The sequence below is a fragment of the Caretta caretta genome, chromosome 17, assembly GCF_965140235.1.
Source record: "Caretta caretta isolate rCarCar2 chromosome 17, rCarCar1.hap1, whole genome shotgun sequence".
NCBI classification, from domain to species: Eukaryota; Metazoa; Chordata; order Testudines; family Cheloniidae; genus Caretta; species Caretta caretta.
The window spans coordinates 20,531,578-20,543,413 of record NC_134222.1 but is presented as its reverse complement, the minus strand read 5'-3'; the positions used below and the strand labels follow the sequence as shown (position 1 = coordinate 20,543,413).

General features: G+C 45.7%; 1 protein-coding gene across 6 annotated transcripts in view; it reads left to right on the top strand.

Moving 5' to 3' along the window:
- The window catches only part of AP2B1 (adaptor related protein complex 2 subunit beta 1), a 100,273-nt gene that overhangs the window by 575 nt on the left and 87,862 nt on the right, over positions 1-11,836 (top strand). For 3 of the 6 annotated variants that reach the window (XM_048823567.2, XM_048823566.2, XM_048823563.2), the window contains exons 1-4: positions 78-208; positions 4,393-4,450; positions 8,444-8,549; positions 10,258-10,393. In XM_048823567.2, coding sequence (XP_048679524.1) covers positions 4,414-4,450; positions 8,444-8,549; positions 10,258-10,393 — 279 coding nt within the window. In that variant the 5' untranslated portion in view covers positions 78-208; positions 4,393-4,413. Of the gene's footprint in view, positions 1-77; positions 209-2,486; positions 2,568-4,392; positions 4,451-8,443; positions 8,550-10,257; positions 10,394-11,836 lie in introns of those variants that run through there. The other 3 variants (XM_075120797.1, XM_048823565.2, XM_048823568.2) reach the window with 3 other exon arrangements.

Sequence of the window (11,836 nt, the reverse complement as noted above, 5' to 3'; positions counted from 1 at the left end):
GCCCCCGGAAGCGGGAGCAAGAGGCGACGCTCTGCCCCCCAGCCGGGTCTCTATGGCCGCGGCGGCGCGGACACTCTAGGCGAGGGGAGGGGGGAACTCTATCGCTTTGAGTCTTCCGAGCCGCCTCGCTTCCGGTTCCCGTCCCCAGCCGCCTCCGCCGCAGCGGTGTGTGTCCGTGTCCGTGCCCCGCCCTGTGCCCGACGCCCCGGTGAGTGGGGGCCGGCCCCGCCCGCCCGGCCCATGGAGCAGGCCCGGCTTGGGGGGCCGGGCCCAGGGCGGGGGGCTCCGGGGGCGGGGGGCTCCAGAGGGGAAGAGGCGCCCCGGGGGCGGGGGCAGGGCGCCGGGGCGGGAGCTGCCCCCGGCGGGCCCCGCCGCCCTTTGTTCCCAGCGCCGCTCTCGCCTCGCCAGGGCCGGGCGGAGAGATTGGAGGCTGCGGCCCCTCGCCCCCCCCTTCGCCGGGGCACCGCCCCCCCCCCCGGGTGTGTGTGATTCGTGGCGGTGCCCAGGACGGACCGGGCCCCGCGCTGGCCGCCCTGGGCCCCGCATCCCCCCGAAGCGCCTTAAGCCCAAACGTTGGCGGAGCCAGGCCCAGGCTCCTCGATACTGGTGGAGCACGGGCCCCCCCCCCGCCCCGTGTAAGGCGCGCCCCCCCCCGCCCCGTGTAAGGCGCGCGCCCCCCCCCGCCCCGTGTAAGGCGCGCGCCCCCCCCCCCGCCCCGTGTAAGGCGCGCCCCCCCCCCCCGCCCCGCTCAGACCGTCCCTCGCCGCCCAGGAGCTGTGCTATATCCTTGGGCTGGCCCAGCGCGTCAACTGGTGAAACTGGGGCTGTTCCCTAGAGAGGCTGGGGACCCACCCGTCGCTCCAGAGCGGGTCTAGCTTCCGTGCCCCAGCTGGGACTGTTCCCCTTCCAGAGTTCCCAGGTTAATCACCCGCTCAGATTGTCTCCGCCTGAGACTTTTCCCGATTATTTTTTAATAAGGCTAGTGTCCTCACCACTGAGATTACCCAGGGCCCGGCACAAAACTAGATGGGGCCTGTAGGTTGCTGTTACAGAGTTTTGGGTGGTCGGGGTTAGTGTTTGTCATTTACAAGACCCATCTTTCTTTGAGGCTATTGTGTGAGACTGTTTATGTCTCTGGATGTAGTGATTTCTTTATTCCTGCTCTAGTCACTGAATTAGACGCATCTAGTTCAATCTAAATTTGAATTTCAAACACTTAAAGGAACAACGTGCTGGTGAGCCAGCAGGGCTGCTAGATGAGACTAGAGCCCACTGGGTATTTTCTTGTCATGTTCTTGTTCTTATCTGGGAGTGAATGTAGGCCTTTTGTTGCAAACCTCAAAACCATTCCTCATTTACCTGTTCTGAGTTTAGCAGGTGCTGGTAAGACACTGGGCTCCAGGATGATGAATTATAATTACTTTATAACCTCGGTCATCTTTAAACATCCTTCAGTTCTTGCTAATAAAAATATCTGTTTTCCATCTTTTAAAATGTTTCAGCTTTCCTGCTGTTTTGAATTGTGCAGAAGAAGCTGGCATTTCCTTGACAGTTATTTGAAACCATTGTCATTTGTGAATCACAGCTCTCATGTCTCTCTTTGTTTCTTGGTTTCACGTGAGACTAGCTGTGCCCTGTAATGTGTTTGCTTAGTAAACCAGATTATACTGAGTACCACTGGGAAATTGCCTTTGACAGCATGTGTGAACCTAGCTCAAACATAGAATGAAGCAAAATATTCTGCACCCTGGGGAAAGGCAGCCTTATATTGTATTTGGAATATTGTAGCTGTGGTACTTAATAAAATAATCGTCTTAAATGTTATTTGTATCTGCCAAATCAGGAGGTCATTAAGACGTACTGTGACTAGATTTAAATAAAAGATGAGTAATTTTATGACTGCTAATGACATTTGTAGCTGAGCAAGCTAAAATAATAAGGGTAATGAAATCTCAAGCCTCAGGGCATAAAGGTTACCTGTGAAGTTTAGCAAGGAATTTTCCTCCTCTGTGTAGCATTGCACTATTAAAATGTGTGTTATTGGGTGTCTGGCCTTTCCTTAAATAACCAGGTATTGGCCATTATTAGAATACCAGACTAAATCAGTGCAGGGTCTGGCGAGGGTGGTAGATCCTGTGTGTAAGAAAACTAAAGCATAGCGAGAACTACATTAATTCTCAAAAAACTGGTATTGTGCCCATTACTTTAGTAAATGCAAGACATTTAAGTCCTCTTTCAAACTAGGCTAAAATCCTAAGCAGTGCGTCAGCAATAACATTGCAGCTGCAAGTAGGCTGCCTTTTTAATTATGAAATGAGACTTGTAGCAACTTCCTCTCTTGGAAAGCTATGGGGATTGCTGCCAAGACTGGTGAGCTTCAGGAGTGTAAATTCAAAGTGATACTATATCTCCCCCTTTTTGTTTTGAGTATCCTTCTGTCTCTGTTTTCAAAATTACCTCTTGTGTTGCTGCTCCCAAACACAAAGCTAGCCCAGTGGTGAAGCAGGAGCAGAACCAGAGTGAACAATCCTGATCAAGGTCACCCTGCTGCAGCTGCTGGGCTGAGGGTAGGTACACCTGCAGGAGCACCACAGGCAAGAGCTGATGAGGATGACGCCATATAGAGAATAACATTTGCCATTTTCCACTCCTTGGCAGCTGGACGGGACTACAGCTGTGCCTAGAGTCTCCCCCATGGAGCAAACTGAAAGTGATCAGGATTATCTCATTACCTCTGCTGCTACTACTCATAGTAACTTTACTGCTGAAGCAAGAGAAGCAGCAGCATGAGCATCATCTGGAGGCAAAGGAGGGAATATAAACAAAATATGAGGGAAGGAGGTATGATAGGACCAGGAGCTCCAAAAGGTTGTGTTTAGGGTGGTGGGGGATGAGCAGCACAAACAGGAAGTGGTGTTGGTCTGCTATTCTTTTGGGACAGAAAGAGTTCAAAACCAAATTTGTTCCCTTGGGCCTGGGAGCTCTTGAGGCAGCACAATCAGCCTCTGCGGGAAAGATGTCTGGCTTGTTTTGTATCCAACACTTCAGGCTGACAGGAGGAGGGGGCAGGCTCAGTCTGTTACAAGGGGATCCACATCTAGCTTTTCAGCCGAGGGAGAGTCGTTAGGAAGAACAGAGGTGTCCCTATTTCAGGAAAAATGGAAGCGTAAGACTGAAATAGGGGCTGGAGAGAGAGAAGCAGTAATGAGTGGAGAGAGGGAGAGCACGAGAAATGGAGACGACAGAAATGCACGTAAGACAAGAAAGGAGATCGGACAAAAACAGGAAAGGAGAGGGAGAAAAATTAGGAAAGGAATTGATTGGATAATTATAGGGGCAAGTTGTATTTCAGGTTTTTGGCTGTGATACTAATTTCATAATCAAAAGAAATAAGGCTTCCTTCTCCTGTGCTTGTCTTTTCCCCAGGTACTGTTTAAAAGCTTGTGGGAAAGTCTCTTTCCTCCATGGCCGCCACCAATCACATTTTTTAAAAAATGTAAAATGGATTCTACATTCTTCCTGATATGTTTGTGATATCCCTATAATTTGTACATGTTGTTAGTAATCCAGTAGGTTTTGTGAAACAAAGTGCAAGTAGTTGGGAAGCCATTGTGACTGCAGTCCTATAGTAACAGACCAACGTGTGCCCATGGAACCCGGTCCTCATGACCAACGTACCTATAATACCAAACCAGCGTTTGCAGTGCAGCCCTACAGTAGCAGGCCAATGTGCAGATGGCGTGGCAGTGAGATGGAAAAGATTTCAGCTTCAAGCTTCCATAAGTTTCTTGTAAAACACTTTTTAAAAAAGCGATGCTGTGTGTTACGAAGAATGAGGAAAAACGTTTTTTTGGTGCATGTGAGGAACGGTCTGTTTTGCAGTTCCTTCTCTGATGCAACCCCAAAATGCACCAGTAGGGGGAGACTACCCTTTCCTTACTTATATCCCTCCATTGTCTGAAATGGATGGTTCTGAAACATGAATCGGCTTCCATAAATGAATACTTCTTAAATATACCTCACTTTTGAGGGGAGGAGGTGAATGAAATATCTGGAGAACACATAAAGGTCTTCCCCCTCAGTATAATTAAAAGCATCCCCACCAGGGAGGATTGAAAGAACAGGGTGGGAGATTGTTGGACCCCTTTCCTGCCCTATCAGAAACAAACTGCTATGTTTTGCCAGCAAACTTCAGTTGAAACTTCCTTGATTAAAAAAAGAAGTATTTGCTGAGTTACCTCACTAGTTGGTGCGGCACAAAGGTTGTATGTACAGAACCCTTGCTTATTCCCTTATGGCATTCTTGCTAAGCCTTGTTTCTCTGCGTGTGGGGTTTGCATAGTGGGTTGACAGCAACTGCAACTTCTATTCAGATGTTCATTGTTCTTGCAGGTGTGCTAAAGAATCGGAACCATGACGGACTCGAAGTATTTCACAACCAATAAAAAAGGTTAGCTTTAAACTCTTACAAAATATTGCAGGTTCCTGGAGATGCTGGGTGGCTATCGTTTTAAAGTGCCTTTTTTGAACTCCACTTGGAAGAATTTGTGCTCTCCTGTTAGCTTTGTCCCCATTTCTCCTTTCAATCATCCAGGGAGAAGTTCTTCAAAAGTAGGCCATGAAACAGTCACTGAGCCCCTCCTTCCACCTTTTCCTCTGGTAGCATGAAAAGGCAGGACTGAAGTGCTGAATAGTCTTGCAGTGCGCAAACTCAGTGACCCAAGTTACCTTTCCTGACTCCCTGATTTTCCGGAGCATCAGGGAAGCAAAACTTGGAGATTTGAAACGTACAGTGACTTGTTTGGAGGTTTAGGGCTGGATTGAAGGGTTCAGGACCATGGACAGTTGTCCAGTCAGACAACTAGATGTATGCTTGGGTTGGGTGGTGGGGAAGAATAGGCTTGAAGGGTCTGGGCGTTTATACGTGCACATTTTTAGCCATTTGGAAGGCTTGTTATGAGTTCACAACAGGCTCTTTTCTAAAAAGTTGTGGGTCCTCTCTTGCTGCCTTCTCAAAATCCATGGGGAAATGTACCAGAGGAGCCAGATATCCAATTCATCCCTACCCCAACCAAATTCCTCACCCCTGTGCTCCACATGATTCTCCCTTGACTGTATTGTAACCATGGTTGTCACTTAGCCCTAGTGATCATCCATAACACCTTGTTGAAAAGAGGTAGTGTTTCTGAAATATCGTGGATCATGGGCATAAAGTAGCCATGATGCACACTTCACCTTACTCCACCACTGTGGAGTCATTTGTCTTACTCGTAAACTCTAGCCTAAAGGACTAGCAGTAAATAGGGACCATTAACTCCAAGGCCTCCAAACTCTGCCTTTTCTATTGACCTTAGTGCTGCTGAACTGATCCTGCGTTTTGTTGTGGCTGCAGATCAGAGTCTGGGTGGTTGGGGTAGAACGTTGATTTTTGTCTCTAGCTCCTTCCACGGTGCCAGAATGTCTGAATGTTTCTGCTGAATGGTCCGCATTGCCGTTTGTGTTGTCGTTATGCTTCAGAGCGAGCACCCTATTGAAACAAAATGAATTTACGTCTTTTTAAGAGCTTGTCTGCACGGGGACACTCAGGAAATTGAATTCAGATTAAAGAAAGGTGTGAATTTAAAGTGGTGTAGTTAAACTGCAGTAAATCCCTGCGTGGATGTTCTTACTCAGAATTAAAGTGGTCTTAATTTGGTTTTAGCTTAATTCACGGTAAATTCATCTAAACTGAATTAAGGGCACTTTAATTCTGAATGTGTGCGTCCACACAGGGATTTAATATGGTTTAACTAATCCACTTTAGAAGTTAATTTGGAGCAACTGTCCTGAGTGTCCCTGTGTAAATGAGTCCTTAGAGAGAAATGACAGCCCTAACTGCAGGTGCAGCCAGATAGCAGGAAAGTGGATCTCACTGGGATGGTTATAAGATTGCCATAACCTTTTTTAAAAAACCAGAAGCTTACATTCCACAGAAACTGATGCAGACACAAGGAAAATGCTGGTGCTGCATACTGGCTCAGTCAGACTCTTGGGCTTGCTCTCAATAAGAGTTATGAGCTGGATGTCTTTCTCAGATGGCTGGCAATGGAAGCAGCCACAATATTGTTCTTCAGAACAGTAACTTCTGCGCCTTTCCAATGGCCTACTTGAATCATTGGCACTAGGGCAGGGAACATACCTTACTCTGTAAAACACAAAGTGAATTTACAGCATTATAGAAGTCATTTATAACAACTCCGCACCTTTAATGCATCTTTCTACAAGCCAATTCTGCTGCTGTTTTCTATGGAAACTGGCTTGCTAACATAATGGACCATCGTCGGAGGAAGTAGGAGGGCATATAGCTTGACTATCATCTTTGCAGTTCATTCCTTTCTGACTTCCTGGTCTTGCCTGATCAAACCTCTTGACATCCACTGTATTCATGAATCTAACAGCACTTGCTAGGCTTCAGGAACTGAGCTAATGTTTAGGGAGAAAAGTAGGATTTATGTACCTCTCAGCATGCTAGGCTGCTTTAGCAGGCAGGCATGTCTGGAAAAAAGGTAGGCTGTCCTAAAAATGCCATTTGGAATAAACCATCTTTAAGGATGTTGATTGCAGTCTTCTTTTAAATGAGTTGGTATGAAATGTCAAGCAGGTTTCCCTGGCCCATATCGCATTACTGGCTTTTAAACATGCTCAGCAATGGTGCCTGATGCTAATGAATCAGTTTCCTCAATGTGTTCTTTATAGTTTTCGAATCCCTTGCCATATTTTGTTTGTGGTTTAGATAATTGCCTTCATTTCCTCCACCTGCAGTCTGGCATGGTGGAATCAACAGCACAGCTTTCCGTCCCAAAGGGACTGTTGTCACATGTAGACTCCTGGCTTGACCCCTCCTTTTCCTGTTTGAGCAGTGATCAAGCGAAACCAGAAAATCTGCAGGGACAGAAAATGTGGCTTTGTTCTCATAGCTGTTCGCTATCGTGCTTTCAGATTGAAAATCCATGTCCTTGTTCCTACTCTAAAGGCCACCCTCCACCCCCCCAAAAAACGTTTTTGGCTCTGCCAGGTATTTGTGTGTCGAAAAATATCTGGGGAACAGGCACCTCTCATGCCATTTAGCCCTTATTTATTGCAATCGTGGACTTATCTAAAGGAGAATCCTACAGTAGTTTGTCTGCATTGATCTGTGTGGAGCAAAGGTTTGGGCTAGAGTGTAGCATTGCAAGGGGTGCTTTGATCCTCCACGAAAGCTCACCCCTGACATTACCGTTGACTCCTGCTATGCTGTCTCTCCTTGTTAGGTGGCTTGTGGTTTCTGTTGATGGTGATTCCTTCTCTGTACTCCTGGGGAAATCAGCTGCCAGTGAGGGAAGGGTTTGCTTCCTTTCCAAACCAGCCGTGTCCTACAGCTGCTGTCTGAGCAGAGTTAAGGGTCTGGTTTGGTGTATATACATTATTCTGTGCTTCTGACTCCTCATGGGGTTTACTTTATGGCTGCAGAGATCCAGCCTCAACTGATTTTGCACAAGGGTATAGCTGGAAGAATTAATCTCAGGAAAGGTCTCTTCAGTTATTTTATAGGTGGTTTCCAAATCAAGGCATGAGTCTTCCTTGAGTGTCTTTGCTTGTTCTATCTTTTTACCTCACCTGTTTTTTGTTTGACTAAAATCGTCCTTCCCTATTTTTGATGCTGCTGGTCCTGCCATGCCTGTATTGCACAGTGATCTGTGTCATCCCACTGTTCCCTCACTTGCGTTTGCAGGAAGCAAACAGTGACAAGAGCGAAGCTAGGAAAGTCTGGGCAGAATTCTTAGCTAAACTGAGCCACAATTTCTTACATGTTCTAGTCCAGCGTCTCCCCCCTCTGCACCTGCGATCTTTTTGATCGTAGTAATATAATAGTTTCTTTGTGCTCTTTCTCAGTGGCTAATTTAGTGATGTGGTTTAGTGTCCCAGAAAGTGGTGAGATTCTACCGTACATTGTGGCTTTTATTAGCAGTTTCCTTTGGGGCTGTGTCCTCCATACCATTGCTAGAGCACTGAAGATCATCTTATTTCTCGTGGCTAAACAACAACCCCCAGACATTCTTAAGATCACTGTTACTAAGCTTAAGAACTCGTCAGCACTGCTGTTTAACTGGTGAATGGAGCTGAGCAATGTTGGGTCACTTCCTCCCCAAGCTCCCCCTTCTGCTCCAGAGGCTGATCATGCTGACTTGTTGCTGGTCTCTTCTGCCCCAGGCTATCAAATTTGGGCCTCCCATTTGGTGGTTTTCTATTTTCCCCGGTGCAGCTTGTGCTGCAGTTCTTCTAGGGCCTCCTATAACCTCATGAATCATCCACCAGCCCAAAGATGACGGAAGCAGCATTTCAGCATTGATGGGAGCACAAGTCATTTTCTAGGTAACTCTAAACCTAGATCCACTGAAATTCAGACTGCTCTGTCTCCTTGCAGGAGAGATCTTTGAACTGAAGGCTGAACTCAACAATGAGAAGAAAGAGAAGAGGAAAGAAGCGGTGAAGAAGGTTATTGCTGCCATGACTGTGGGGAAGGATGTCAGGTAAAGGCTTGTTCCCTCTCCCATATGGTCTCTAATTTCATCATCTCCTGTGTGGGAGCCTTTCTGTCTTGAGACACTGTGACAGCATATGAATTCACACAATCATTTGGGAGGTTTGATGGATTCTGAACATCTAGTAACCTTGTTACTAATTCTGACCCAGTTATAAGTGAAATGCATTTAACTCTTATATAGCACTCTTCACCAGTAGGTCTCAAAGCACTTTATGAAGGACGGCAGGATCATGCCCACTTTGCAGATGGGGAAACTGAGGCACAGAGTGGCGGGGGGGAAGTGACTTGCCCAAGGTTACTCAGCAAGCCAGTGGTAGAGCCAGGAATAGAACCCTGGTCGTCTGAGTCCCAGTCCAATACTCTATCCTGCTGGTCTCCTCTTAATTTCTGTGGATATTTGTCCATCATAATACTATCCTAAACTGGGAATGAATAGGCAGTCTCTTCTTTGGGGAACTCCAGGGTTGGAAGAGTAGAGGAATTATAGGCCAGGATCAAGTGCTTTATTTGATTGCTGGAAGGTGGTGGTCAAGAAGAAGCTTGCTAGCACTTTGCTTGGCTCAAACCAGTTCTAGCTCTTCGCTTACATGGGCAATAAATTAATGCACAGAATTAAAAAGTATTCTCCAGTTCTGGTTTAGCCAAAGGCTTGTTAAACAAAACCTGTTCGTGGCTTAGCTACGTTAGGTGTCCTATCTGAGCTGACATTTTTTTAATCCACTTGTTAGCCTAGATGGGGCTTTTGTTTATAGTTTAAAAAGGTAACTCAGAGGTATTGTTTTCAGATGATTGTATGCCAGTCGTTATCAGACAAAGTTTTGATTTGAACTAACAGTCATAAACTAGGCCTTCGACATGTCATCAAACTCCTAAAGAGGAATGTTTATACTAAAGGCAAATGGCTATAAGTATTCTTGTGCTGTCTTGGCAGCAACTTGCTTCAGTCAGGGCTTCCAGATTCTCCTGGATCCTGCAGTAAAGTCGTCATAATCCTGGGTTCGTGGTCTGTTGGCAGGGAAATGAATGTAAGGTTGAAAATTAACATTATGACTTCACTGCAGGACAGAGGAGATGATGAACTGAAGAGACAGCACATTTCAGGTAGCCCAAGGCCCATCACCCATTAGCTTTGAGATCTGCATAGCTCTGAGAGATGCAGTAATCCAGTATAACCTTCCTCTGAAATGCTGTTTACAGATTGCTACTTGGTATTTATATGAGCTGTGGTTTAATCTCTTAATTGTTTTAGATTATACTGGGCTGAAATTTGGTTTACAGTTTCAGTCTAAGTCAGGTCTCCTGTCCTCTACTAAGCATTATGTGAAGTGTTGCTCTGTTCTCTGTTGTTTCAAGTGAACCCCAGAACTAGACGTGATGTTAACATTGTTCAGTCAACTTCATAATCAGATACATCTTCTACAAGAGTGTGTTGCTTTACCTGTCTAGGCACTGGTTTATATTAAAACTCAGGAGGAGATTAAATGATTAAACTATTAGAAAATAGTCTCCAAACTGTTTGGGGAGGAAAGTGCCCTCTGATTTGAATATATAATAGAGGAGCTACAGCAGAACTCCAGACTTTCCCTAGCCTCAGTTGATTCCACTGTCATGCAGTCAAACGGGTCATTTACCCTTCGTGTGCCAGTTCATCTGACTTCTTCGCTTTCCCCTCCCTCCACTCTCCTTTTATCCAGCTCACTCTTTCCAGATGTGGTGAACTGCATGCAGACCGACAACCTGGAGCTGAAGAAGCTGGTGTACCTGTATCTAATGAACTATGCCAAGAGTCAGCCAGATATGGCCATTATGGCTGTCAACAGCTTTGTGAAGGTAACTTGGCCCAGGGCTCATCAGAAAACTGCCTCATATAGTTCATGTCAATGTGCTTTGTTTGGCATGTGCTTCTTCTAGGCTGCAGGTAATCTATATACTTGTACTCCAAAGTCTTTGGGCTTGTGTGGGACTCCTGTGTGGGGGTGCAGGAAATTGAGAATTCCTATGCTGTCTCAGACCCGAGGTCCCTCCGTCCAGTAACCCATATCCGACAGTGGCAAGTGTCTGGTGCTTCAGAGGAAGGTGCATAAGCCTGGCAGTAGGTGGTTCTGAGAGAACCACCCAGAGAAAGTTTTACTGACCACCGTCAGAGGGGGGTTTATGTTCCTTCCAGAGTTATAATAAAGGCTAAAACATGAACAAGAACTCTGGACTTTCTGGTTATCCCTTGAAATTTCTAGTCCTCTTTTTGAATCCCGCTAACATCTTTGCCTCAATACCTCGTGGCAATGAGTTCCCCAGGTTAACTGTGCATTATTTAGAACAGTATTTCCTTTTATCAGTTTTAAATTACCTACCTTTCAATTCCATTGATTGTTCCCTTGTTTTCTTGTGTGATCAGACAGCTTGAATAGCAGAGCCTGATCCACCTTTTTTGTACTGTTCATTATTTCACATGCTTTTACCATGTCATTTATACCTACATCTTCTAACACACTTGACTAAAATAACTTATTTCCTAGGTATACTGTGGTTTAATGCTTTAAATAGAATTGAATTGAACTGCCAACATCCAAAGAGTACCAGTAAATAAGTCAGAGCATGTTTCTAAGCTTTTGATGTGGCAGGAGGGAATGAGTATGCTGCTGGGGGGAAGAGGGAAGGCGGGACCGAGTTCAGAAGGGACATCTGCTTTCCAAGGTCAGCTGTGAAGGTGCAGCTCCCTACATGAGCAGACTGAATGTAGTTATCCATTATATCTTATTAGTGAGTGATCTAGCACTTTCTGACCTCCTTCTTTGTCTGCTTTAAAATTTCCCCTCTAATGTGTTACGGGGGGTGAATTTTGAAGGGCGGTAGTGTAGTTTGGAACAGTTCAGGCTAAGTCACCATTTGAGTTACAGTTCCTGACTTCCAGGAGTTAAACACATCTGTCAGAGAATCACTTCCCTGTATACATCTGAAAATCAATCCCTTTCAGGTGTTTTTTCCATCATAAGAGATTAAATAGTACAAGGTAAGCGTGCCTCATGCTTGTTGGGGGCTATCCTGCTCAGGTCTTTTGTCTACTGAATTTTGAAGTACTTTGTTAACAATGTCAATGAATCGTGTCTGATCTGTTAGCAATTAGCAGAAACAGGCCGAATTTCTAAAATCGGGTTAAAATTACATTAGTCTTGAGGTTTGAGATCTATTGTGTCCAGTTCTGCACCCACCCTCCCCCACATAAAAGCACTGCTAGGTTGAGGGATCTATGATAGCTAAGGTCTGATGCATTGT